Raw genomic sequence first — 26,928 nt, 5'->3', positions numbered from 1 at the left:
CTAAGCTTATGATTTTGGAAGTTTTGCTATTTTTAGAGTTTCATGGCACAGACTTGAAAGAATCTCAGTTTCCAGAGGTTGTGGCACCTGTAAGAGTGATAAACGATAATCCAAGCGGATGTGTGTGTGCATGCATATTTGTGTGTGTATCCTGTTATGTGTTAATTTTAACCCTCTGTGTCCTCGGGCAGATTTTTAAGGAGCACCCGTTGAAGCGTTGCTCCCTCAACAACGGCACAGAAGGAGACGCCTCGACAGAAAATATCACCCTGGTTTTGAGCAACGACACGATGCCGGTGACGGTGGCGGTCCGAGGCCAGCCCAACACCGCGCTGCTCTCTCTGGTTCTCATGGCCGGAACGTTTTTCATCGCTTTCTACCTGCGCAAGTTCAAGAACAGCGCCTTCTTCCCTGGAAGGGTGAGGCGCTAAATCCACCTTCAGTCCTGTAACATCAACCTCTTTATTTACAGGGTTCATATGTTTGCAAAAAACCTGGAAAAGTCATGAAATTTCCAAGCCTGGAAATGTGTTGTAAAACTAAATATACCCTGAAAGTTTTGGAAATGTCATGGAATTTAGTTTCACAAACCTGTATAATAACAAATACTGTGTTCAAGGACCATTGCAGATGCAAGTTTTGGTAATTTTTAAAGAAGAAAACCTGCAGGCTGTGGGTTTGGAAGGCATATTTTCTTTAAAAATGACCAAAAATTTTAACAAAAGAAAAAAAAAAATTCTTTAAAAATCGCCCAAAAGAAATTAAAGAAAAATGCCATTTTTTTCCCTTTACAAATCACCAAACATTTTTAAAGCAAAAAAAATGAGCATTTTTTTTTAAATCAGCATTAAGATAAATATAAAATACTGCCATTTAACAGTGAATGCCCCAGTCAAAATTAAAAACATAAGTCCCTTCCCTCTCATAAATAATGAACAGTCCCTCAGTCACATTTTAAAATTCATCTCTAATTCTAATCATGAAAATGCATTGATAAAAATGTGTCTGAATACATAATAAAGGTAAATGTTTCTAAACATAACAAGAAGGTTAAGTTCAGTATTTGTATTTCAGTCTTAAAATGAATTTTATTTTTTTTTCTTGGATATGTTATATGAAGCTGCCAGTTCTGCTCAAACTCTCTTGTGTGTTCAGTTGCGCAGGGTTATCGGAGACTTTGGCGTCCCGATTGCCATCCTTATCATGGTCCTGGTGGATTACAGTATAAATGACACATACACACAGGTAAGAAACAAATACTAACATTAAATATCATGTAAATGTTTGACCTTTTCTGCCAAAGATGCACAGACATTCATTATCTTTACATTCATTCCTGTGGTCGTTCAGAAACTGAGCGTTCCTTCAGGTTTCTCCGTGACGAGTCCCAACAAACGTGGCTGGATCATCAGTCCTCTGGGTAGCAACGGTGAATTCCCCATCTGGATGATGTTTGCCTGCTGTCTGCCCGCTCTGCTGGTCTTCATCCTTATCTTCATGGAGACTCAGATCACCACGTGAGTTACGAGTCACATCACACAGGAATGTCAGCAGATTTACGCCATCGTGGACATAATTGTATGCAGAGTGTTGGAGATATCTGCCGCAGAGATGTCTGAAAATAACACTCACCAAAACAATCTACACTGATTAAAAAAGCACGACAGACATGAGGAAAAACATGTATTTTTAATTTTGTAATGAATTGTCCTTTTACGTGTGTTTTGATGTCTACTGCACAGCCTGAAAGTGACTTAAAAGTTGTATTTATAGTCTTACACTTAATAATCTAGCAATTTTAAGATTATAATTAGTAGTAGTAAAATAAACTTTATTTGTACAGCACCTTTCATACATATAATATATATTCGAAAAAACAATCCCAACATGAGTTAAAATAATAAAATGTATTTAAAAGTGGATGCATGCTTAATCAATATAAACTGAGTAAGTTAAAAATATATAAATGACCAACACAGCTGTCCGCTCCGAACACAAAAACAAACTCAACCTTGCGAGTCAAATTTTTCTGAATAACAAGCTTCTTATCAAACTCAGCCGCACTGATGACTGATTTATAATCATCCGAATCCTGTTGTTTACGTCTGCGTTCCTCCCCTGACGTCCTGCAGCCTGATAGTGAGTAAGAAGGAGCGGATGCTGGTGAAGGGTTCTGGTTTCCATCTGGACCTGCTGCTGATCGTGGTGCTGGGCGGCAGCTCGGCTCTGTTCGGCCTGCCGTGGATGGCCGCCGCGACCGTGCGTTCGGTGACCCACGTCAACGCCCTCACTGTCATGAGCAAGGCCGTCGCCCCCGGAGACAAGCCTCGCATCCAGGAGGTGAAGGAGCAGAGGGTCACCGGGCTGCTGGTGGCCATCATGGTTGGTGAGTGTCGGAAATATCATCACTGCTAACTAATGGAGCCAAAATCCATTAAAAAACAGATATTATAACATTTAATTTCCCATCCTCCTCCGCTCAGGTATGTCTATCGTGATCGGCGACCTGCTGCGTCAGATCCCGCTGGCGGTGCTGTTTGGTATCTTCCTCTACATGGGCGTGATGTCACTCAATGGTATCCAGCTAACAGAGCGGATGATGCTGCTGCTCATGCCACCAAAGTATCACCCTGACCACACCTACGTGCGCAAGGTAAGAGTGGTTTTTGGGGTTTTTTTTGTTATTTAAGTCTTTGGATTAGTCAAACATTATATGAAAAACAGACACATCAATATAAACAATACAGCTATCTTAAAAAAATACAGAACAGTATACATATATCAGCACATAAACATAACAAAGCATATCAGAATTTGTTACATAGGAGATACAGTGTCCCTTTGAGTGACGCTAATTAAAGAAAGTAAAATAAAATGAATGAGTCTTCCTACGCCAACATGTTAAAGGCACCTATTTTCACCATTTTTAGAATTCCAAAATGTTCCCAAATCTGATTTAAATCATTTAACTTAACTCGCATTAATTCAAAGGAAACACAATCAGTCAACATCTTCACCCCGCCATTAATTTCTGGTTGATAATGACTTTTCCAATGGCGAAGAATAATTTAGCTGCAGTGATGAAGACTGCTAGATATTTCTGGTGGTAAATCTGACCTCCCAACAAAGTCAGGGTCATGTATGCTTTCAAGGGTTAAAAAAAACATTTAATCAAATATTCATAAATGATGTAAACTCTATTTTTGATATGTCAACCTGTTTCCAGTTTTATTTCTGAACCTCCGAACATTATTGTTTCCTAAAACGTCCCTTTCCCCTTTCCCTAAACTTCCCGAAACCTAACTTTCTTCTGCAACTCTGGTTTCTTGACTTAATCAGTTGTATTTTTGTTACCTTAACTTACCCATAGTCCCTTTCCCCTCACCTTAATCTTTTTTTTCATTTACATTCTCTCCATCCCTTCTGTTTTTCCTTTAATCAATTTAAATAATCAAATAAATCAAATTTAATAAAAGTTGTGACCAGTGTTAGAAAGGTCAAGGTCAAATTTATTTATATAGGACATTTTAAAACAACCAAGGTTAACCAAAGTGCTGCAAAAAGAAATAGACAATAAAAATACATAAAATGCACAAGTAAAAACAAAGAAAGAAATAGCGGCATCTAGATGAAAGAGGAGCGTCTGTGCACATTCACCACTCTGAGTAGTTTTCGTCTCCTAAAGCGGCGCCCTGATGGCCCACCAGGTGGAGCGCTGCCATCGCCGTTTATCGCAGCTGCTCGGGGCCTTTTGCTGCTGTCGTCTCCTCTCTCTGTCCTGCCTTTGCTGTCTCGCTTGATTTAAAATGATGCAGAAATTCAAGAAAAATAACGACTAAATAAGATCAAATTAACAAGTTTTTTTTTTTTTTATCATTCTTGTAGTCATAGGATAAATTACAAGATCTTAAAAAAAAGGTTTCAAGCACTCTGTCTGTGACAACCAGCAGCCATTTTCATGATTTTTAGACATCTGTCTCAGAGGAGTAAAAAACATTTAATTATGTGAAAGTGTGGGAAAGTTCTGGCACACCAGAAAATATTATTAAAAGGAGCAATGCTTTAAACATTTTCACATTCAGTAATAAAATAAATTAAAGTTTTAGGGCTGCAACTAAATAATTTGACTACTAATATATCTGTTTATTAATGGTTTAGTCTATAAAATGTTGTTAAAATGTTTTTAAATGTCCATCACAAAAGGTACAAAAGCAAAGATTTTTAAAACAATCAAAAATGGCAAATTTTCATATGTGAGAAAGCCGAAACAGATGAATGTTTGGCATTTTTCTTTAACAAATTACTGAAACAACTAATCAGTGACTATCGATTTAGATTAAGAAAGTGTCTCACGCAGTCGTAACTATTGTGAACCACAAAATCTCTGAATTTTGCCAAGTTGAAATGTCAAAAGTGATGTTTTTGTGAGCTAAATCCTTTTGGCAAAATTTATCTTTTTAGTTTTAAAATAAATGCGCTTTCTTTTCCTTCAGGTTCGTACGCTGCGCATGCATCTGTTCACCTGCATCCAGGTGGTGTGTTTGGCGGTCCTGTGGGCCGTCATGTCCACACAGGCGTCGCTGGCTTTCCCCTTCGTCCTCATCCTCACCATCCCTGTTAAGATGTGGGTGCTGCGCCGAATCTTCACTGCCAGAGAGATGGCGTGTGTAAGTTAAACACAGGAGGGCGCAAAGTCCGCCTTTATACACCTGCACCACCTGCTCAGCAGCAAGTTAACATAAGTGTTGTCTGAAACCGAATAAGACAGCAGTAGGTTTTTATTAAAAGGAGTTTAACTTCTTAATCACCAACAGAGTCAAAATTAAAAATGTATCATATTCTTTACTTGTGAATTTATGCTGTATTTTTGCAAAGATTTAGATGAATATTTAAGTGATATAGATTACAAATCTAAGGAAGGGGGACATAATTTGTTTTAACTGTAATTCTCCGTCCGAAATTAAATATATTTGACTGTATTATTCTGTCACTTGACTTTATGTCAGTAAAACTCCACAAAATCAGTCAAAACTGCCATTTTTTGTTTAGTTATGTCTTTAAAAAGATTAAAATTGGGAACAAGTATCAAGAATTTCTTAAGCACATAGAAAAAGCACTGCCAAGCATCACATAAAATCTCTGTAGCAGTTTATTTATTTTATTTACCTTATTTATTTCTAATGCTTAATTCCATTATTGTAACTTGTGCATGTTTTGCTGCAGTTTGTTTATATTAATTTTATTTATTTGAGTTATTTTTACGTTGAACTCCCCATTTTTTTCCTCTAAGCTGTGGTGTCTGATTGTGCTGCATTGGTTTTGACAATAAAGAAACCAAACGGGGGTTTTCACCCAAAACATTAAAACACTGACAAATTTCTCATGCAACCACAACATGTTAGAAAATGGCAAAGAAAAAATAAAATCAAGAATGAATAAGTGTATGTTGCAAAAATCATTCGTACAGGCACCAGTGACATTAATTGTATGTTTTTCTGAAACAAACAACAAAATAAATTATTTCAAAAATTTGAAATAATTTAGTAATGAAAAATTCATTTTTTAATTTCTTCAAACTTCGGCTCTGCATTTTATTTTATCTCTTCTTGTATAGCAAAGTTCTGTGTTTTTTATTAAAAAAATTCTTTATTGCTCTTTAAAGCACTTTGAATTGCCCTTTTGTATAAAATGTGCCATTCAAATAAAGCTACCTTCCCTTATTGCATGTTCAGAATAATTCACCCTGATGTCTCGTCTCTTTCAGCTGGACGCGGATGATGCAGAGCCGAAGTTTGACGAGCGCGACTGTCACGATGAGTACTCAGAGATGCACATGCCCGTGTAACCCACGACACGTCACCACCTAACTCCTCTTAGCGAACACCAAAATCTATCTGTCACTCTACCAACCAATGAGATCCGGAGTCAAACTTGAAACACTCACAATGTCACGCCACATCACTGTGTACCCGCTTTATATCCCCGAGACATGAACGCAGAGTACGTCAGAGGTCTGGTTAGCTGTTACTGTGGTCAACTTCATCTATTTAAATAGCTTTTTACCAGATTACTGGAGGCTTTTCTGCCACTTAGAAGCACTAAAGATTGAAATCTTGAGGAGATCGAACAGTCGACAGCATGCGCTCACTCATAATATACTTTTTTTAAAATACATATTTCAGGGGACAAGAGATTTCAAATCAAATGATCTCGAGCTCAAAATGAAATTACCGTAGATAGATTTGCAAGACTGATTAATTTTTAGCCCTGAAAGGTCGCTCTGATTCACATTGAATATGTGGAGGAAATATGGGATTCTTTTATATTAACACGCCGAGTTATTGCTATTCAAGTTTGTCGCTTTTTTTTTTCATGTTTTCGCTCACCAAGCGCCTTATGAAGGAAATAAAAAGTTATACCGCGAGGTGCGTTTTTTTCCTCATTCTGTCTTATTTTAGACAGCAGATCACTTTACCCGCCTCCCGAAGCTCGTAGCACTTTTTTTAAGACACCAAATCCGAACAATGACTGTATTTTATGTGATCATTTTATCTTCGTAGCATCCCTAAATATCAGCGTCGCATAACTTTGCTTTTTAACAAATACATGTGGTTAATTTTTAGCCTTTCTGTCTTTAAGCGTACATTTTTTTTTGTACTTAAACGCAGCATTTTAGATGACAAGTTTAGTCGAATTCTGCCCCTGCAGTGATTTAAAGGCATATATTTGATTTTTGGCATTGTATGAGGTACTTATACAAAGTCAGTGTATTACATACAGTAGATGTCAGTCGGCTCATCCCCAGTTTGGAGAAGCAGCCAGGAGTCCAACATGGAAGCTGAGCAATGTACTGCTGCGGAGGCCACAACAAAAATGCATTTTAACTACCAAAAAAATCGATGTCAGTCAAACCTTTAAAATCTGAGCAAATTGGTTTGACTTTCTTCAAAAACATGAGCTGGAAGCAAAGAGCAACGTAACACGACATGGCCCAAAAATTAGCAGGATATTTGTTTTTTTTTTTTGTTTTTTTTAAAGTAACAAGAAAATTACCTGAAAATGGGCACAAAAAAAGAAAATGACCCGAAAAAATCCTTAAAAATGTATATATATATATAAAAAAAATATATATATACATGTATATACATTGTTTTTCTGTAACGTAATTTTAAATATGTGGTTCAAATAATTATAAATATAGTATCTTAGACATTTTTCCCTAGAATTTTTCTTTGTTTGTCTAAATTTGAGTCCATTTTCTGGTCACTTTGACTAATTTCTTAAGTTACTCTTTACCTTTTTTTGAAAGAAATTAATTTGCTTTTTTCAAACGTTAAATAGCTTGTGAAAGCCATGTCAGCACAGCACAAGAAAACTGAAATTGAATCAAATTTTAAGGGGTTACGTTTATGCAACTCTGAGAGTATTTTCACTGCTTTTTGTTTCCGCTCTCTTCAAAGCCTCCAGACCTCATTTACAAAAACAGTTATTTACGGTCATTTCTTCTTTTGTTGCTCGTTGCCTTCTTACCATGTTTTTGAGAAATAGTGCCAATTTGCTCAGGTTTCAGGGGGTTAAACTAATATTGTTTTTTTAGGTGGCTAAAATCGGTTTTGTTTCTGACCCCGTCCACAGCAGTATGTTGCGTTGTCGGACTCCAGGCTGCCTCTCCAAACTGGGGACGAGCCGACTGCCGTGTTCTGTAATTAAGATCATGTCTATGGATAAATTTGTCATACAACCCTTCTTCCAAAAATTTCAACTATTCCTTTAATATCACCAGCAGAGGGCGATCTCGCAGGTCTGTGATGACAAAAACAGTATATGAAAATCAAATGTTCTCGTTACACTAATGTTTCTGATCACTTTTTAAGTGGAAAATTAACACAGTGGCATAATGAATATACTCTAAATGTCTCCACGCACATGTTTAGGGCACTAATGTATTCATGTAGTTCGTTTCACGTGGTGTGTTTATGGGAATCACTGTAATTTATTGGTTTCTTTGTCAAAGTGCCAAATGCCTCGTGTAAATAGTCGTCTCGATCAGAACAATAAGCTGCAGTTCAGACATCTCACATCTCCTAAAAACGTTTTTTGAAGGAGCCTAAATTAACAAAAATTTCACAGCGTAACATTCCTTGTTTTGTCATAATTTTGCTTTTTTTTCCTTCTGGCATCGACTAAACATTTCATTCATGTTAACATGGTCGACCAAATTTCCACACAAGCCGTGTAGACAATCTCATATTCATACTGAGAGGGAAGGCTTTTGAAAATATAAATATATGTGTTTTTGTTTTATGTCATGTTGTATCAGTGTGACATGGATTGGTTGAAGCTTTGACTGTGTCAAATAACTTAAATTCTCAGTCCTCTGTTACTCTCGAGTGTGTGTGTCTCGGACACGACTTTTCCCTCCGAACTGTCCCGTCTCAGCCTGACTGTTGCTGTGATCTTGTGCCTGTTTGGTGTCACGAAGGTGCACAAAATCTCAAGTGCCTGTGGGACCACGAAGCGATCAGCTAAGTGTTTGTAAAGAGACACACATGTTACAATAGTTTGCACTTTCGCTCATCAATCAAACATCTCTCCATTATTTATGTATCAAAACGAGGCATTATCGCTGTTTTTGAAGATTTTTCTGTCATAGAGCCTTTCTTTTTTCTTTTTTTTTTAAATGCACACACACATTTGGCTGCATCCTGCCTGTGGACAATGAAGGGGATGTTGATGAGAAGTAGGCCGTGTCCGTTTTATGTTTGCTTATTGTGCCTGTGGATGGAGTGAAGTCGGTCTGTGTATGCCAAAGTATCTGTCGCAAAATGCTGATACAACATGTTGTTCCATTTCAAAAGCAATACAAAGTCCCAGAGGCTTTTGCTGATGTTCCCTTGTACATTAAATGGTTGAAATATTGATGACAAATAAAAGTTATTTTCTATTTATCCTGGCTGTTGTTCTGTCCGGGTTTTCTTTTGTGTCTCTCGGCCAGTTTGACAGTATTTAGAAAAGCAAGAAACTCACTGTGAGATGCACAGAAACCAGGAATGAGTCACAAAATCAGGGACTTCAAGAAACTGATGAACATGCCCGGACTAAACCTCTGTTGTTATGTAACTAATTTCTATTGTGTTTTGTGTACCTTTTCTGGTTATGTTTTCTCACTGTGCAGCACTTTTTGTTTTTAGCTGTGACCACCAGCTCTATTTCTTGCTCTGTTGGTTCACTGGTCAGTCTCCAAAAATTTCCCCACCCTTTGGCTGCCACAGTTTTTGCCTCAGGAGGCTGAAATTTGGCATTGAGGTCAAGTTTGTGTGTGTGTGTGTGTGTGTGTGTGTGTGTTGACTGTGGCTGTTGGAGCGGGCTGTCGCAAAAAGGTGCATTTCTTCTAACTGGATTCACACTCTTGTCAGAGGTATTGTGGAGAGACTGGTCCTGAGCCAAAGGACAGCTGTTCAACTGTTCATGCAATTTTCCAAAAAGGGGAAATGCATGCATGTGGGCGTGTGCATGGTCATAACTGTTGTGAATGTATGCTTTTTTTTTTGGTGTGAAATTGGTGAGAATGCTGTCTTTATTTTTATTTATTTTTAACATTATCTTGATTGGTTTTATAACTACGGTGGCTCTGAGAGCTCAACACACTGCAAATTACAAAAACACATGCAAATCAAGAAACATCTTCACCAACATGAGCAGCATTTTGAAGATTCCTCAACTTGGCAACAAACTAAAAAATCAATTTTAAAACACACTGAAACATGATTTGACAAAACAGTAAATATCAACTTGATGTCACACTTAAAAATCAACGTGACATTACTAAAAAAAATCAATATGGCATGACTCAACATCAACCTGACAAAAGAATAAAACATCAACCTGACAAAAGAATACAACATAAACTTGATAAAATAATGAAACATCAAATTCACAACAGACTAAAACATCAACTGAACAAAAACATAAAAAATCAGCTTGACCAAAAGGAGAAAAAATCACCAGCTTTACAAAACAATAAGACATCAACTCGACGAAAGACTGAAACATCAATTTGACAACACACTTTTGACCTCATTATAGATTTATCACCCAGGAGTTTTGTCTATTTCTAAATGTTTAAAAAGTTGTACATATTGAGCTCTCAGGGCCAACACACTTAAAAATCTGAAAATGTAAAAACTTTTAAATCTGTTGTGAATCAGCAAAATCAAATGCAGACGGTCAAGTGAAAGAAGTATTGTTGTGTGTTTGCAGTCTGTTGTCTCCGAGGAAAAAGGGGGCTGGATGTTCTCTCCTGTTCAAACAGCACAGAGAGGGTGGGCCGCTGCACCGTCCCCTTTGTCACAAACACGGGGAGAAAGATGGCTGCGTTACTGCTGCTGCTGTTCAGCGCTGGAGCTTTGTTTTTGTCCTCTGATGCTCAGGAGGCTTACAACCAGCTTCCTGAAACCTACAGGAAAGGAGTGGATCTGGCCCTGGAGAAGCTCAACTCTCACGTAGGAATCCAGCACCATTTCCTCTTCTTCAGGAGTGTCTCAAAGTCAGACATCGAGGTAGAGTGTGTCCAAATCTGTCTTATCTTGAGTTGTGGTGGTTGAGAATTGCTGACATCTACGTCTTCTTTTTCTTCAGCCTGGTTTCGATGTGAGCTACATCTACCACCACTTCTACCTGAAAGCCACCAAGTGTGCGAAAGGAACGGTCGACTCGGCATCGTGTCAGTTCAGAAACGACAGAGTGAGTTTTTCCTGATTAACTGAACTCAAAAATGTGGAATCTGAGGGCGATGCTTGCTCTAACTCGCCCGTGCTGCTTTGTTTGTGTGCGCTCATGCAGCCTCTGATAGACTGCGCCATCTGCTACAAAATGTTCGGAGGAGAAATTGAGCAGGAGCCCAAACCGTATGTTCACTGTGTCCACAAACCGGCCCTGACAGAGGTCAGTCAACTCGCATGAAGGTCACGTTGACCTTTGTTAATGACAAATCCACACTGAAAACATGAAAAATAACTTCTTCAGACTGTTTCTGACATTTCTGTCTTCTGTTCTGTTTTGCAGGAGATGAAGACGACCAGAGTGAATCACTGCAACATGCTGGGTTACAGCAGCGGATCGCCGACTCTTCTGGCATCAACGAGAACAAAATGAACACTTTGATGGCTCGTTTAGTATCTACTGTGACACCTTTTGGGGTTTCTTTGTCCTTTTTTTAAAGCTACTTTTGGTACTAGTTTTATAACTAAAAGCAGGTTGCTACCTTGTCCTTAATGTGCACAACCTGATACGCTTTCTGTCCGTGTTGTGGTTATGTTGTTTTACATTTGAGGGAGATTTTTTTGTCACATCTTCAAGAATTTATTGTTAACTTCTATGCAAATATGTTAGAATGTTGCATTGTTTAACAAAACTGTCAGTAAACTTTAATTTACGTTATCTGTTGGCATAAAGGGGCTACTTTGACCAAATCTGACTTAGGAAATTATTTCAAGGCATAGAGCTGATATTTTATGTATCTTGTATTAACAAAACCTATAAATAGACCAGAACCACCAATGTGCAGTGTGCTGGTCCGGTCTATGGCACTCAGCCCCGAGCCTGTTCATTCCCTCAGAGGACGTGTGTGTGTGGGGCTTTGAACCATAATGAATATGAAGAGGGGAGTTACATAAAAATTCATCTGCTGTTCATTTGTCATGAATGTTGAAATCAGCTGCAGAGACCAAAACTGCATTTTGCACCAGGCTGTAAACATGCTCATTTCTGCTGTAAAGTTGGGCGATTTAAAAAGGGGGTTTATAAGCGATTGACTCTTTTTTGGAGTCAGCCTCAAGTGGCCATTAGAAGAACTGCAGTTTTTCGGCACTTCTGTGTTGGCTCCGTTTTTTTAGACCTGGATGTTGCTTCTCTGCGAGTTAAAATAGAAACACTCAAAATGTAATAATTACCAAAAAGTTATCGATCTTGACCCAAATAGGACAGCATCTTGGTTTTGACCAGGGAGAGGGAGGGGATGGCAGGTTACGAGGGGAGACACTCAAATCGTCCACAGCTGTGACCCTTTGGAGGGGGCCAACCCCAGATTGAACACCACTGGTAAACTACTGAATTGTGACATAGGTCAAACTAGCCCCATTTACAGAGGTTAAATCCTCGCTGCTAAATCCCTCTTTCACGCTTGGGCTTTCCTTTCTTCAATAAAGGCAAAAAAGCCCCTAAAAAATCTATTAAAAAAACAAACTAGCTCCACATCTGCAACTGTGAAAAGATGAAAGAAAAAGAAAGAAAGCATCATAAGAACGGAGGTTGTGCAACTTAACAACGGTGAGTAATCACAGCTTACTCATTTTCCTTTGAAACCAAACAATTTTATTAACCGCCTGTCAAGTGTATTCAAAGAAAGCCCCACATTTCTTCTAAGTGACCTGCTTTCCCGTAAATGCAAAAACAAGGGGGCCGATGAAGCAGAGCCAAAACAGTTCATTCACCCGCCGATCACTGCCAACCTTTGGATTCGTCCCAGGGCCAAACACTTGTCATGACACGTTGGGCTTGTTTCCAGGATTTGGATTACTAATCCAGGTCTCCATTGTGTTAAAGCATATGAGTGTAACTCCACTTTTGGCAGACAGCGTCTCCTGCGTAAACTCCCCACTGAGAATGTGTTTTGTTGAGACAAGTTTTAATCTATGCAGCCTTTGGGGGAGTGACAGGAACTTGGAGATATAAAGCCAACAATCAGTGCAGCAGGCCTGTTGATGGTCAGTGTGTTTAGTTTCACTTGTTGCTCATACAGCCATAATAGGACTTGTTTTTTTCTGTGTGTATTGATCCCGCACAGAGAGGAGGGAGTTTTCACCCTCTGAGCCGAGCTGCTGTCCTCACACATTCGGGGGAAGATGGCTGCTGGGTTGCTGTTGCTGGTTTGTGCTGGAGCTGTTCTGTACTCCGCCGAGGCCCAGGACTCATACGATGGGCTGGCTGATAATTACAAGAAGGGAGTGGATCTGGCGATGGAGCAACTTAACACACACGTCGGGGTGCACCACCATTTTCGCTTCTTGAGAAGTCTGGAGAAGTCAGACATCGAGGTAAACCAGAGGTCATGATTTCATAACCAGATCCTGAAGAATTTACGTCTCTGCTAAAGTGTCTGAACATTTAATGCAGCGTCAACTTTATGAGGGAGTGATAATCAGTGGTTTAATGTAACTAAGTACATTTACTCAAGCACTGTATTTAAGTACAAATTTCAGGTACTTGTACTTTACTTGAGTATTTTATTTTCTTGCTACTAACTCCACCACATTTCAGAGGAAAATATTGTACTTTTTCATTAACTACATTTATATGACAGCTTTAGTTACTTAACAAGTTAAGATTGTTGCATGAAATGCAAAACAAATAAAATAAAAATAAAAAGTTTTTTTTTCTAGTTTTTCTGAATTGGGTTTGGCAATTATTTCAATAAACATTTAGGTGATCTTTTTTTTTCTTTGTTTTTTTACTTACTTCACTTTTAACAGAGTATTTTTTACAGTGTGGCAAAGGAACTATCTTCTCCAACACTGGTGAAAACAGCAGAATTTAAATAAATGTTTTCCTGAAGGTCCACAGAAAGGAATTAAAATATTAATTTAAATTTAAACAGCAAAACATGTAATATAATCTTAAAAAGTGAGAAAATTGACTTAAGTTCTGCATCTGAATCCTCCTTGTTTTAGTTTCTTTTACTTTGTCGGATCTGCGTGCAGGTTTTGGCGCGCTGTGCTTCCAGGAAAATTCTGGCTCATACTTGTTTGCACAGCTGCTTCAAGTCAAGTGTGAATCTTCAGATTGTTTTTTGGCTTTTCCAAAAGAGCAGGCGTGTCTGTGCGAGTGTGTTAGGCTCAATGTACAGACAAAGATATCCAGTCCCACCATCCACCAACCTCGTACTCTGACATTAACGAGTGTGATTTTTTTCATATTTAGTTGTTTCAGCTGCTGAAATATGACAAATATTTTTTTACTGCTCAGCTCCCACAAAATTATCAGTTATAAAGCACTTAATACAAAAATGTGTCGCTATCCAAAACAGGAACTGTCAAGAATCAAAACCAGGCATCATGACTTTCCACTGAACTATGACGCCTCGAATTAAAAGGATTTAATGACTCAGTCATAAAATGTTGAGCAATTTTTCTTGTGTAAGCAATTTACTATCAAATATGTGAGGCATCTGTGCCGACTGTTTAACACAGGGAGAGGCAACTGCTTTAAAATGTACATTTTATCACATATATATCAATAAACTGCTGATGTTTTTTATTTATGTATTCAATTTATCCTTAAAGGCAAAAAAACAGCAAACACATATAGAAAGTGAACTGAGAATAAAGATTACACATCTACTGGATAATTAATGATGATTTTAGGGGATTGTGAAGTTAACTATTGCAGTATTTCATAGCCTCCAGAGGGGTTATCAAACAGACTGTAAAGACTGTAGATTCATTTTGCTGTTTACATCAAAGACTGTAAATTGATCCGTGTGCTCGAATCATTGGTCGCATGCTGTTGGATAATGTGTGGGAAACTCTATTTCAAAAAATGTATACGTTCAAGTGACAAAGTACGGTGGCCACAAAGGGAAAACATGACAAAAGCTCGAATCCTCGGGCCCTCCCATGCTGCAGCTTCAGAAATGATGCCAATTCAAACACGTACAAAAATACAGAAAATGCTACAACGGAGAAGCTGCTAACTTAAAGAAGTGCTTCAAAAAGCCCAAACAAATACATTTACAGCAAACACACAATGCAAACTCAAAAATAAACAATCAAATGAAGACAAACACAATAAAAAGTTCTCCAGTCCTGTAGGGGGAGCTCTAAGTGGGACAGTGCGATTTTTATTCAGAGAGACCGTTTAAAAGAGAGTTTGTTTACTAAGTGGGAAGAAAAGTGAAGTAAAGAGGCAACATGAAAAAGAAACATATCATCTGTTACATTTGCTCCTTTTAGAGGCCAGGAGAGCTTCTGTTGTGTTGATATGCAGCTTTTTTCTGTTACATTTGTTTTCAGGGTTTTCGTGTTTTTGACTTTGCATTCTTATTCTTGTTTGTTTATTTTCAGCATGTTTGTTGTTAATGTATTTGACTTTTTGCAGCACTTCTTTTTCTTGTTTTTGACTGGGCATCATTTCGTAAGCTGCAGTCTGTTCGTCCTCGTGGAAATGTTTTAGGGCCATTGTAGCGCATTTGCTCCTGTCAGCCACCGTACAAAAGTCCTCTAGTGGCCGTAATGATGATGACGGGAGCGTTTTATTTCTCTAAATTGAACTGTTTTATTTTGCTGCAGTTCTATTTTACACCAAATTCTGTGTTTAATATGATATTATGCAGAAAATAAGATTGAGGTTTGATCATTTCACCTACTTTTCCTTTGTTTGGTTTAATATTTGCATAGAAATCTTTAATCAGTTTGCAATCAAACATAAATTTGCATTAACGTGACAAAATTAATTAACAATAAAGGAGGTTCCCAGACCTGACATTGCTGCTTTGTGTCTGATATTAAAATGACCCTCTGTTCTCTTGCAGTCTGGATTCGGAGTGACGTACCTTTACCATCACTTCTACCTGAAACCCACCAGGTGTGCCAAAGGAACGATTGAGTCAGACCCTCAGAGATGCCCCTTCAGGAACGACAGGGTGAGTGAATTTCAAATGGAGACACATTTATTTCACTTTTGCAGCGTTCTTATGCTTTTTAAAAATCACTTTACAGCCACTGATGGACTGCGCAGTTTGCTACAAAACAGCAGCAGGCGAGATAGAGTCGATCCCCAAACCGTACGTTCACTGTATCCAGAAACCGAGACTCACAGAGGTAACATTCATGTTCTGTGCTGCCTACCTGAAAATGAGTATTTTTAAAATATGATTAGTCATTTTTTTATTTTATTAAATCTTTTAAATTGTTTCAGTGACCTGCAGGAGGATTTTGTTAGTTTAAAAAAAATAATAATAATTTTAAACTAACAAAACCCTTCATCTTCATGTTGCTTCCTGCACACAAATGATGCCTAAACAGACATTTTAATGTGTTTCTTGTCCTTTTTCAGGACATGAGGACAACCAGGACGGAGCACTGCAAAAAGATGACTTACAACAGTGGAGCTCCTACGCTGCTGGCTGTGTCTACTACTGGCTAAAATATATCAAAATGACATGCTATAACATAATTGCATGCTTATTTTACTACAGTGAGGTAACTTTGACATGCAAAGCGTCACTATCATTTCCTGAGGATTTCTCATCCAGACTTCACTCATAATATGGACACACAAAAGCATCAAATCTTGACATTTTAAGTGTGTGTTTGTTATATTTGCCTACAATATTGCCGGTGATTCACTTTAAACTCCTCTGTGCTGTGATAAATGACTCTCTCCTGTGCTCGGAGAGTCACTGTATTCCAGATGTAACCTTATGTAATAAAACAAAAAGAAAAGAAAAACGAATGTGTTGGCATTCATCCTTGTCGTTTGCTGATTTGCTTTAGATCCAGATGCTCTATAGGCTCACATCTGCCTCAAAGAAATCCAGACTCACATTCAACATTTGCAGGCATGTGACAGTTCATGCAAACACTGATGATAAACCATGAAAAAATAGTCCTGAAAATCACACAAATACTCAAAAAATATTATATAATATAAGTTTGTTGAGGCTGCAGTTACTTTTGCAACTTGATAATATAATGATTAACATCCACTTTAATGTGAAGTGTCTGCGTGTGCAGTATTTGACAGCTGGATGCAGGAAATGGGAGCCTGTGAGTTATTTTCCACTATAGAGGCAGCTGTGGCAACGTGGCTCCTTTAAAACAGTTTGTTAGCATCTAAATAAGCAGCAGCCAGATTATTGTTTAATTTTTGTATGTTATGTTGTAATGAATCTTCAAACTTTGACAAACTATTACTCATTTGAAGGCGCAAAGCTTGACTTCATTTACTGTTTTAACAATTTAATATACAGTTTATACAGAGGACTTAAGAAAAAAAATTAAAGGTGAGAAAAAACATACACGTGCACTCCATAGTAGGGGGCTGGTGATGGGGATGTCAATGATTAACCAATGATTAAATATTTTTGACCTCTTACACATGGCAGTCTATTGAGAAAATCGCGATGTTTGTGGGTGGAAACTCCCACATTACAAACTAAAATTATGCAACATTAAAAAAAAATGCAGCCTCAATTAGTTAGTTTTTAGCCACCGACCACCGAAAAAAAATCATCAGTTAAAGTGTGGAGGCCGCATATTAATGCAAATTAATGATTTTATTTTCAGCAAAGCCAACAGAAAATAAAATGAAAGGCAAGACATCTACAAAACAAATAATTCAGTTTTGGATTTTTCTTAATGTTTGGACTTTGAAATGCAGCACGAAAGCTCAGTGAGTCAACAGATTGCCAAAATAAAAGGGGAATGCCTTTCATATTTCACATTGACGCCTGAGCAAACTGGCGTGCGTTCTTTCAAAAGCATGAAAAGATGAGATGATACAAAATTAGCAAGAAATTAGTAAAAAGTTTAAAAAAAAAATAAAAACAACTGAAAATTAGCACACAAAAAAATCACACACACAAAACAAAACAAATAAAAAAGAAAATAAAAGTTTAAAAGGATGCTTCAAAAGTATAATTCTGCAGCATAATTTTGAATGTGTAATTAAGATATACTTTTCTTTTTTTCCAATATTTTACCCCAGCTTTTTTTATTTTAATACTTTTCTAAAGCTGCTAATTTCTTGCAACTTGTGGAACATTTTTTACCAAGGTGCTCACTGACTTTTTCCCCAGGTTTTCGCTCTGGGTCCAAAGGGTTCACTGCTTGTGTAAGACTGAAAGCAGCGCAAGAAAAGTGATGCAGCTCCAGATTTCAATTGGTTGATAGGTGTCAGGGTATTAGAAACAAAATCCACCAAAACTGTCATCTCTAAAGGGCAATACCGCAAAATTTAGTGTCAGTCCAGCACCAAGTAATATAGGTCCATCAATATCTATATTGACAACTTTTATTGTTAAAGGTGGCTTATTTAGGGTACTTTTGATACTTTAAGTACATTTTGCAGCGCGTTTTGAATTCAGGACTTTTATTTGTGACAGTACTTTAAGACTGTGTCAATTTTTACTTCAGTAAAAGATATGAGTTTTTCCTCCACCACTGTCTAAAAAAGTGACCCGTGTCTTTACTTTGGTTGGTTTCTCAGTTTCTGGACATATATAATAAAAATGCAACACATGTGTCGGCAGTGTGCAGCCGGGACAGGAACTTGGATGTGACATGGTACATATTGTACTTTACTGAATGCACAGAGCGTGGGAAGTGGAGTCAGTCAATAAAGACCCTTTGTAAAAAAGAAGAGGAAAAAAAAAGCTCACTGTTACATAATCACACTTCTGCCTATAGGGCTGTTGCCTGGTTGGATGCAATGTAAAGGATAATTAAATAGCAGAGGTCTGATTTCAATTTAGCAAACTACCTCAAAGAATGTTGCATTTGTTAAGCTGCATCCTTCATGATCTCACCCTTAGATATGACACTTTTAAGTCATGTTTATCACATCTCATGAGTGATGAAAATGATTATCACAGATGAGTAAAGCTCTCGGACTGCCTTCTTTTGCACATAAGTGCTGGTGTCTATTCATTATTACCAAAAAAGATATGTAACATTTGTCTCCCTCTTTCACATCTTGCAGTGACAGTCCCTTTGTTAAGCATGTCACCCTCCAAAGACCATGCTTATGTCATAGGAACCTGGACACTGCATGGTTACAGGGCCACGTTGTTTCGGGGGGATTCAAGCAGTTCTGGAACATTCAGTTCTCATTAGAAAAAGAGGGGTATGGCTCACCCCCCTCTGTCCCTCCATCTCTCTCCTCCCATAGCTTAAGCGTATATAAATGGAGTGAATTTTACATCTTGTCCTCCTCTCCTCCTCCTCTGCTTGCATCTGACTCGGGTGAGACATTCAAACCTGTAAGTATTTTATACTTTTACACTGAGGATAGATTTTTTTTCATGTCTGTGCAAAAAGAAGTTTAATGCATGGTTGCAATTTGCTGTAAAATCTCAGCTGAGGAAATTAAGTTTATACTATGTTTATTGTTGGAAAAACTAATATAAGGTGAAATACAACTACTGTTTAGTTAAAAAAAAAGTGAAATACCAAACTCATGAAACATTTTCTCAGTGCATTTTTAGTGTTTAAATGGATACAACACATACTTTGTTTCTGTTGCAGAATCATGAGCAGGAACTTCTTGTCCAGAAATGATGAGCTCCGCAAAGGAGACTACCTGATGTCCAACAACGGGGAGTGGAAAGCTGTTTTCCAGGTGAGACACTCAGACTATTTGTGCACTCAGTCAGGATGCATGATGCATGTCTGTGTGAAAGTAAATACAAGTGTTTGGACATGCACATTCAGATATCAATAAATGGCCTTTTTTTGTGCCTGCAGGAGGATGGTAACTTTGTCATCTATGGCTGGAAGCCTGTGTGGGAGTCAGACACTAAAGGAGCAGATGTTATGCGCCTGTGCATGCAGGCTGACTGCAACCTGGTCATGTACAACAACTGTGACGAACCCAAGTGGCACACCAACTCCGCCAAATCTGACTGCAACATGTGTCGTCTTCACCTGACCAACGACGGCAAACTGGTGTTGAACAGAGAATGTGCAGAAATTTGGAGCTCTGCTAAATCCAAAGGCATGAAGTGAGTCATTATCGGTGAAAGTCTTGTTTGGAAGTCTGCTTGAGCTACTAGTAAACCATCAAATAAAAGACATTTTTCCATAAATGAGTTTTTTTCTTTGTTGTGATTAAAGTTTCTGCATTTCAACAACTCGAACTATATTAAAAGCAGAGTGAAAGTCTAACATATTGAATATATACACTGTGTTTAGCCACAGGTTTTGATGAAACAGTGAAAACATGGTAACTAAGTGAACCTGAGTGGTGAAAGAAGATCTTTTCATCATAGTAAAAGTAACAATAAAACAATGTGAAAATACTCTATTACATGAGTGAAAGCGTATTATATAGATGGCCTCTATTAGAATAAGGAGTATTATTACTGATGCATAAAAATATAAGAGAAAATTTAATCGTGGGCAGGTGTTTAAACAGTTTTATGTTGGATAATTCAATCTGTCAAATTGTTTTAAATTAAATTCAGCAGCAGCACCTTCTAACATACTGGGGGAGGTCTGAGGTTCAGGCTCTCAGTCACACTGCTTAAAAGTTGAGCATGTCTTTATGCCACATGTTAAAAAATAAATAAATAAATGAACAAATAAATATATATATACCATGCAAGACTATCCTCTGTGTAACCAGCTTTATTTATCAATGCAATGTTCACGAAATTAAAAAAAAGTTCACCAAACTGATAAAGAAAGATAAATTGGTAACTGCATGATGGATTTGATAACCTCAATAATCTGGAAGAGTGTAATATGTCCTAATTTTAGCATTTGCTCGCTACAGCTAAAGTGCATATACTGAAATGTGCATCTACTAAAAGTAAATGATAGCTACTATGGACAAAATAACTAAATAAATATATTTTTCAGTATCAATTGTTGACATTGTTTCTACGCTTTCCACCATTTCTGCTGCCCTGAAACGTCACGCAAACGTCACAACTTGACAACTCGTTTATCCTGGAAACTCCCATATTTCCTGCGCTCGTAACTCGCAAATACGGTAAACCCGATATTGCGGTGAGCACGTGAAGGCAGCATAAATCCTGACTTGCGCGTTTTTTCCTAAAAAAAGGTAACAGCTCGTCAGTGTAACTGTAGCGCCGCTAGCTGGTTAGAGAGGAAAACATCAACAAAATACAGGTCACAGGATGCATGAGAGAGAAGCTGCCAAAAAATGAGAAGAGAAGGAGTGTAAGACTCAAGTTTGAGGGATTCAACTTGTTATTTTCCCCCTTTTTTTCTATCTTCGCCTTCTGCCTGCGTTGCTGGATATTTGGTGAGTTAAAACGTCAGTTAGCATGATATTTCCTTGTTTTCAAGCGTAATGCGCAGCCAGAATCAACCGTAGCTTGGTTTAGACCGTGTAAATAATGTTTTTGTGTTTTATTTCTATGTGTAAAGCTAATTAAGAAGTTACATGTTCAAGTTTAGCCTTAGTAAAGTGAAACGGCGCCGCCATTTTTTTTGGTGTGTGTATATGTAGAGGCTCCTTGTTACGACATATGTACGCCTAAAATGTTTGCATGTATATTGCACTGTCATACAACAGGTCAAATTTTGGTTTGGAGGGCTGTTTGGTGATTTAAACCCCCAAAGCTGGAGAGCAAAAGATAGCGAGCTAACCGTTGGAAAAATCGTGTTGGATAGATGTGTGCTTCCGCGAGACCGACCTATACTTCAAACACGCCGATTTACACGCGTGAACCGCGGTGGGACTAAACTTTCCGTATTTTACATAAGGTGGAAATCAGTTGTACTTTTAAAAGAGTTGTGAACTGTGAGTTTATTGGTCGTTTAATACAACAATTAGTGCTGGATATCCAATGAGCTGCAGCACTGGGACTTTTAACAGTGTAGGATTACTCCGCCAGACAGGAGCTATAAATCCTTACCTGTTAATTACAATTGTTGTAACATGCTATGTACCACAAATATATTTGTAAATATTTCTGTTTCTAGATATTGCACATTTTTGTGTTTTTTTTTTTTAATTAAAATTTTACTTTTACACAGGATATGGAGCGGATACTAAAGTGCACATCAAAAGCAAAAACAAACTGCAAACATCAACAATAGCCCAAAACATCAACACGTGGGGCAAAATCACTAAAAATAAACACATGCATGCAGATCTGCAGTGTTGACAAAACCTAATCCATTGCTTTATGCCATCCTGTTTTCATTGCATTCATAGACTTTGCATTTTAAAGCAAATACCATGGCAAATGAGATAGAAAACAGCTCTGTCTTTTGTTAGGTGGATTGTTTGTCATGTCTTGCCTTGTAGTCTTCTGTCTCTGTAGTTGAGGAAATGAATGCCTCTAAATGTCAGGGGTGTAGCTAACCTTAAAAATATGCTGAATTCACTGCCAAAATGTGAATTATTATAATTAAATGTGATGTGTGTAGACTTGCCGAAGACCAAAACTCTTCATACACTGCATTTAACATTTTAGCCTCCACTCTGTCTGAATCAGACTTATCTGTGCACTGTGATGAGAAGAAGATGAGTGTATTTTCATCAGATATTTCTTTGAGGTTAGAGGGAGGTGAAAGTTTGCTCTTAATCTGACTACGGTACTACGTGGTGAGATTAGTGCCTTAGCGAGATATGTTGAGTCTAAAGCCAGGGTTTTTTTGTCTGGCAATGGTGACTCTCTTTTAACCTGGCTAGATTGTCGTGGTAACTTCACAGTAGCTCTTTCTGTATGCATTTCCTCACTTTTTCATTATTTTTTTTCTTTTACGGGGGAACGTAGAGTTTATCATTGATGCAGAAAATATGAGCAAAAGTATTGTTTTATTTTGCTCACATAGTTGTTGTTGGTCTCAGTGAAATATTGGATGTGTTTGTAGTGTTCCTGTCCACAGTGATTGGACAAGAAACCTCTGTAAAATCACAGGTAGCATTAAACATGAACAGTTTGGTATAGTTTTTTAATCTTACATGTGAAATGCAATTTAATTCCTACAAATCATACCATAGCATTACCACTTTGGACTGTTTATATGCTTGGCTCTGATTAGCTGAAGTCAGCAGCTGATTGATTAGTCTGGTGGTGTTTAAGATAATATTCAATCAGTAATATTAATTTCACTTAGATTTCTCCAAACACTAATGCAGTTTACATGTCTCTTTCGTTATGGGACAGTGTCAGACCTAAATGTAGTTCTTCATAATAATGTTTAAATCAGCTAAATCAAGTTTAAAGTTTCAGAGCTGCAGGATTTGCAGTCGTCACCTTTGAAACAACAGAGTGATACAATAAATAGGATATATTAATGTGCATTCACACAATTAGCTATTTTCTGCCAGCGTTCCTCTCGCCTCAGTTGAAACAACAGTATAGCTTTTTACTGTTATACTTCTTTAATACTCTTTAAAGCTCCATGTGCCATTTGAGTCATTTTATGAGAATGCGGATGTAGCTTGAAGCAGAAAGCCTGGGTCAACAGACACAGGTCATAACCAGCTTTATGGTACCTGTCATCTCTGACCGAGGCTGCAGGGTTTGTCGGGCCAGCTCAGTCAAAGAGAGCCTGGCTCTGTTGAGCTGCCTTTATGGTTCAGCCTCTGGTCTCAGCTGTTCTCCCAGTTGCATAGTATAATGGTGATATTTTGCAGCTGGGCCCAGGCAATGGTGCACACAGAGGAGCTGACTTCACACATTGAAGTCTGTGCTTGCATAGCATTTGGAAGAAATGCGATATTGGAGTGTCATCTGTTCGTAAACAACACAGCCCTTGGTAATACATATTTTTACTGGATTTACAATAGATTTACATCTTTCTGCAAAGCTCACATGCATATTGGCAGTGTTTTTTTTATGGGCACGGTCTCAAATTATCCAGCTGTTTAATCATAAATCACCAGGTGACACAAAGCCACAACATTAGCATTCTTTAGAGTCATATTTCTGGCAACTTGATGACTGTCTTCTTTGCTGCCTAGTGTATCTTTTTGCTAATGGTCCACTATTTACACCAGGTAGTTATTTGCAAGTCAGTTTGTTGTTTGGTGCTGGGTAGGTAGCATACAGCGGTTTCTGTTTTATACGGCTCAACCCTATATTTGAGTTTGCTCTTTTTAACTTAATCAAAGCCCCTTCATCTTCAATCCATCCACCGGATGCCCTCCTCCTTTACCCAACAGCAGATTACCCCACCTATCCATCCATCTGTTCCCACTTACATCTGCTACTCATTTGCTTTGCAGTTGCCTAGGACACATGTAATCTGAAAATGGTGTGCATTGTTTGGCTGCATTTTCCAGGTTAAAGAAAATATTTTCTGTGTGCATCAGGCTTCGTTTCATCTTGTTTGGTGGGTGTGTTAGAGGTGCAATCAGTTGAAACGTGTAACTGAACCATATTCAGGTGGATCTTTCCTTGTTGTACATAAAGTTCTGTTTTTATGCACACTTGCGTTGGCAATGAAAACCTGTGTTTCCCATGCCACTAAAGCCTCTTCATATTTAATCCAGCAGCGTTGTATTAAAAGGCAGCGCCACTGCGGACCACAACAGGGTGTTCCATGCACCACAGTTTCTTTTTAACCCTCTGAAACCTGGAACAACATCAATTTTCTTGTCCTGCATTCAGACCCCTTTTACAAATATTTAAACCTTTGAATTGCAAGAAATAAGTAGATTTTGAAAATTATTTTTAAAAAATATTTCAGAGAATATATATCAGATTATCATAAATGTATATAAATTATTTTACAGAATAATTGTAATTTTTAAGCATTTTTTTCCAGGTCTTTTCATTTTGTTAGTAAGACAGTAAGTCTATAGTTAGTTCGCACAATAACCAGCTCTGGTTTGGCTGAAGTAAACCCTGAATTCACTGAGTTAGATGTGAAAATATGATGTTTATATATGTCTAGCAGCTCAGCTCCCAGTTCCACCAGTAGAGACCAGAGACTGACCTCCAGTGGCGTGTAGTGTGCTATACATACAGTGGGTTTAATAGAAAGAGGAATGCCTGTATTTTTGACGGTATTGAAAGTCATACCATCAGGATTTCTAAATATCATAGTATACAGTAAGACCGTGATACTTCAGAAACCAGGCTCTGCGTTGGGCAGTAATGTAGAATAACAAGGGGGTGTGAACTTATAGGTGTGTAATTATGATAGCTTCAGATCAAGTTTATGCATGTTCATCACTTCTCTTAAATTCTGAACGTGACTCTACGATATTACAGATAGATAAAGCTCCTGAAGCACATTCTTGTGCATTTCAGTAGATAATCAATCACTGATTAACATCTTACATTATTCAACATATACAGTATCTCCCTCTTTCACAGCCGTTAGTGACAGTCCCTCTCTCAAATGTGTCACCCATTAAAGGTCATGCACATGTTATAAGAAACCAGACCGTGCATGGTTACAGGGGGATTCACGCAGGAACATTTAGTCATGATTAGAAAAGAGGAGTATGACACTCCCTTTGTCCCTCCGTCTCTCCCCACCCCCAACTTTGGCATATAAAATGCTGTGAATTTCACATCTTGCACTCCACATCTCTTCATCTGCTTGCAGTCTGACAGAGGCGGAATATTCAACTCTGTAAGTATTTTTAACTTTAATGCTGATAGTTGAATTCATATATTTCTGTGCAAGAGTAGCATAATGCATGATGATGTCATTGAAGTTAAAGGTTTTTAAGACATATTGTGTGTAAAAATTAATGTAAAAGGATAAATTATTACTATTTATATTGGCAAACCAATTCACTAAACACTAGTGCATTTTTCAGTGTTTAAATAGATAAAACAAATTTTCTTTTTTTTTTTTTTTGCAGAATCATGAGCAGGAACTTCTTGTCTAAAAATGATGAGCTCCGTAAGGGAGACTACCTGATGTCCAACAACGGGGAGTGGAAGGCTGTTTTCCAGGTGAGTAACTCAAGACCCTTTATCAGAAAGCATGATATATGCGAACAGATCTGCATGAGAGTAAATGCAAAAGTAAGAGAGCAAGTGTTTGGACATGCACATTCAGATATCAATAAAATGGCCTTTTTTGTGCCTGCAGGAGGATGGTAACTTTGTCATCTATGGCTGGAAGTCTGTGTGGGCGTCAGACACTAAAGGAGCAGATGTTATGCGCCTTTGCATGCAGGCTGACTGCAACCTGGTCATGTACAACAACTGTGACGAACCCAAGTGGCACACCAACTCCGCCAAATCTGACTGCAACATGTGCCGTCTTCACCTGACCAACGACGGCAAACTGGTGTTGAACAGAGAATGTGTAGAAATTTGGAGCTCTGCTAAATCCAATGGCATGAAGTGATTACATGTATGTGAAAGTCCTGTTTGGACTTCAGCTTAAGTTACCCATAACCATGCCTGCTGTGCAATCTGGGATCAAATAAAAGTTTTTTTTAAAGCATTAATGAGTTTTTTCTTCTGTTAGTAGTGATCAAAAGTTTTGCATCTCAGCTCCTTGTGAATGTCCAACTCTTTAACTTAAAACAGAAAATGTTTAAATAGGTAGAATATAAAATAAATAAATAGGTATTGGATAGATAACACTGTGATTGTAGCCACATTTTTGGTAACTTAAATGGTTAAAACATTGAAACTGTGTTGAAACATGAGTGGTATTATAGTGAAATAATAGTAGAAAAATATAGGGGGGGTTATATATTATATATTTTTTTAAAGTTTAATTTATTATTTAAGATATGACCTTAAAAAAATCCCACAGGATAAGGGCACAGTGACGGCTAAACACAAGAGCCGTCACTCTCTGACAATCTGCCTCATTCTGCATGACAGGAGGACGCAGTGAAACAGCCAAAGAGCCAACACAACAATGGCCGGGTGTTAAAATCAAAGAAAGAAAAACAAAGGTTTGAAGCAAAATCAAGCAAACGTGAATGAAAACCGCGCAGAGAGTTGGTGTATTAGACTGTCTCGTGTCATGTCTTGTTATCCTCTGCCTTTAAATATCAGGGGTGTAGCTAACCATGAAAATATGTTTAGTTCATTGCTTAACTGGAATTCATGGTGATTAAATGCGTTGGGAATGGACTTGTTACAGACCAAAACTCTCCCCTGCACCTTGTTCTTGTTTTTGATTTATAGTTTTTAATTATTTTATTTATGCAATGCAATAATGTGAACTTCTCAAAACTGAGATATGC

The 26,928-nt window shown here is 37.9% G+C and overlaps 4 protein-coding genes across 8 annotated transcripts in view; all 4 read left to right on the top strand.

The window, feature by feature from the left end:
• The window catches only part of slc4a2b (solute carrier family 4 member 2b), a 53,734-nt gene extending 46,944 nt beyond the window's left edge, over nucleotides 1-6,790 (top strand). For all 5 annotated transcript variants that reach the window (XM_042510106.1, XM_042510105.1, XM_042510109.1 and 2 more), the window contains 7 exons: nucleotides 192-419; nucleotides 1,156-1,245; nucleotides 1,351-1,517; nucleotides 2,133-2,386; nucleotides 2,484-2,653; nucleotides 4,494-4,667; nucleotides 5,765-6,790. In XM_042510106.1, the coding sequence (XP_042366040.1) occupies nucleotides 192-419; nucleotides 1,156-1,245; nucleotides 1,351-1,517; nucleotides 2,133-2,386; nucleotides 2,484-2,653; nucleotides 4,494-4,667; nucleotides 5,765-5,845 (1,164 nt within the window). In that variant the 3' untranslated portion in view covers nucleotides 5,846-6,790. The remainder of the gene's footprint in view (nucleotides 1-191; nucleotides 420-1,155; nucleotides 1,246-1,350; nucleotides 1,518-2,132; nucleotides 2,387-2,483; nucleotides 2,654-4,493; nucleotides 4,668-5,764) is intronic.
• A 3,179-nt stretch (nucleotides 6,791-9,969) lies between these two features.
• si:ch1073-406l10.2 (uncharacterized protein LOC100536977 homolog) lies at nucleotides 9,970-11,471 on the top strand. The gene is made up of 4 exons (XM_042510783.1): nucleotides 9,970-10,559; nucleotides 10,639-10,743; nucleotides 10,843-10,944; nucleotides 11,065-11,471. The coding sequence occupies exons 1-4, from the start codon at nucleotides 10,368-10,370 to the stop codon at nucleotides 11,152-11,154; spliced, it is 489 nt and encodes a 162-aa protein (XP_042366717.1). The 5' UTR covers nucleotides 9,970-10,367; the 3' UTR covers nucleotides 11,155-11,471.
• Nucleotides 11,472-19,006: 7,535 nt separating this feature from the next.
• On the top strand, nucleotides 19,007-19,861 carry LOC121960900 (mannose-specific lectin-like). Its single transcript, XM_042510790.1, has 3 exons — nucleotides 19,007-19,036; nucleotides 19,302-19,395; nucleotides 19,521-19,861. The coding sequence occupies exons 2-3, from the start codon at nucleotides 19,306-19,308 to the stop codon at nucleotides 19,779-19,781; spliced, it is 351 nt and encodes a 116-aa protein (XP_042366724.1). The 5' UTR covers nucleotides 19,007-19,036; nucleotides 19,302-19,305; the 3' UTR covers nucleotides 19,782-19,861.
• A 1,168-nt stretch (nucleotides 19,862-21,029) lies between these two features.
• On the top strand, nucleotides 21,030-26,171 carry LOC121960833 (mannose-specific lectin-like). Its single transcript, XM_042510705.1, has 4 exons — nucleotides 21,030-21,045; nucleotides 25,317-25,343; nucleotides 25,579-25,672; nucleotides 25,812-26,171. Exons 3-4 carry the CDS (start codon nucleotides 25,583-25,585, stop codon nucleotides 26,070-26,072), a joined length of 351 nt encoding a protein of 116 aa, XP_042366639.1. The 5' UTR covers nucleotides 21,030-21,045; nucleotides 25,317-25,343; nucleotides 25,579-25,582; the 3' UTR covers nucleotides 26,073-26,171.
• The last annotated feature ends 757 nt before the right edge of the window (nucleotides 26,172-26,928 follow it).

This window comes from Plectropomus leopardus, chromosome 21 (assembly GCF_008729295.1).
Source record: "Plectropomus leopardus isolate mb chromosome 21, YSFRI_Pleo_2.0, whole genome shotgun sequence".
NCBI lineage: Eukaryota > Metazoa > Chordata > Actinopteri > Perciformes > Serranidae > Plectropomus > Plectropomus leopardus.
This window is presented reverse-complemented; position numbering and strand designations above follow the sequence as displayed.

What these genes read in the sequence shown, in the direction of transcription:
- si:ch1073-406l10.2 (XM_042510783.1), top strand. Translation starts at nt 10,368, where the DNA reads ATGGCTGCGTTACTGCTGCTGCTGTTCAGCGCTGGAGCTTTGTTTTTG. An exon ending in GTCAGTTCAGAAACGACAGA is followed by an intron (nt 10,744 to 10,842) that starts GTGAGTTTTTCC and finishes GCGCTCATGCAG; the next exon opens with CCTCTGATAGACTGCGCCAT. An exon ending in ACAAACCGGCCCTGACAGAG is followed by an intron (nt 10,945 to 11,064) that starts GTCAGTCAACTC and finishes TCTGTTTTGCAG; the next exon opens with GAGATGAAGACGACCAGAGT.
- LOC121960900 (XM_042510790.1), top strand. Translation starts at nt 19,306, where the DNA reads ATGAGCAGGAACTTCTTGTCCAGAAATGATGAGCTCCGCAAAGGAGAC. An exon ending in AGTGGAAAGCTGTTTTCCAG is followed by an intron (nt 19,396 to 19,520) that starts GTGAGACACTCA and finishes TTGTGCCTGCAG; the next exon opens with GAGGATGGTAACTTTGTCAT.
- LOC121960833 (XM_042510705.1), top strand. Translation starts at nt 25,583, where the DNA reads ATGAGCAGGAACTTCTTGTCTAAAAATGATGAGCTCCGTAAGGGAGAC. An exon ending in AGTGGAAGGCTGTTTTCCAG is followed by an intron (nt 25,673 to 25,811) that starts GTGAGTAACTCA and finishes TTGTGCCTGCAG; the next exon opens with GAGGATGGTAACTTTGTCAT.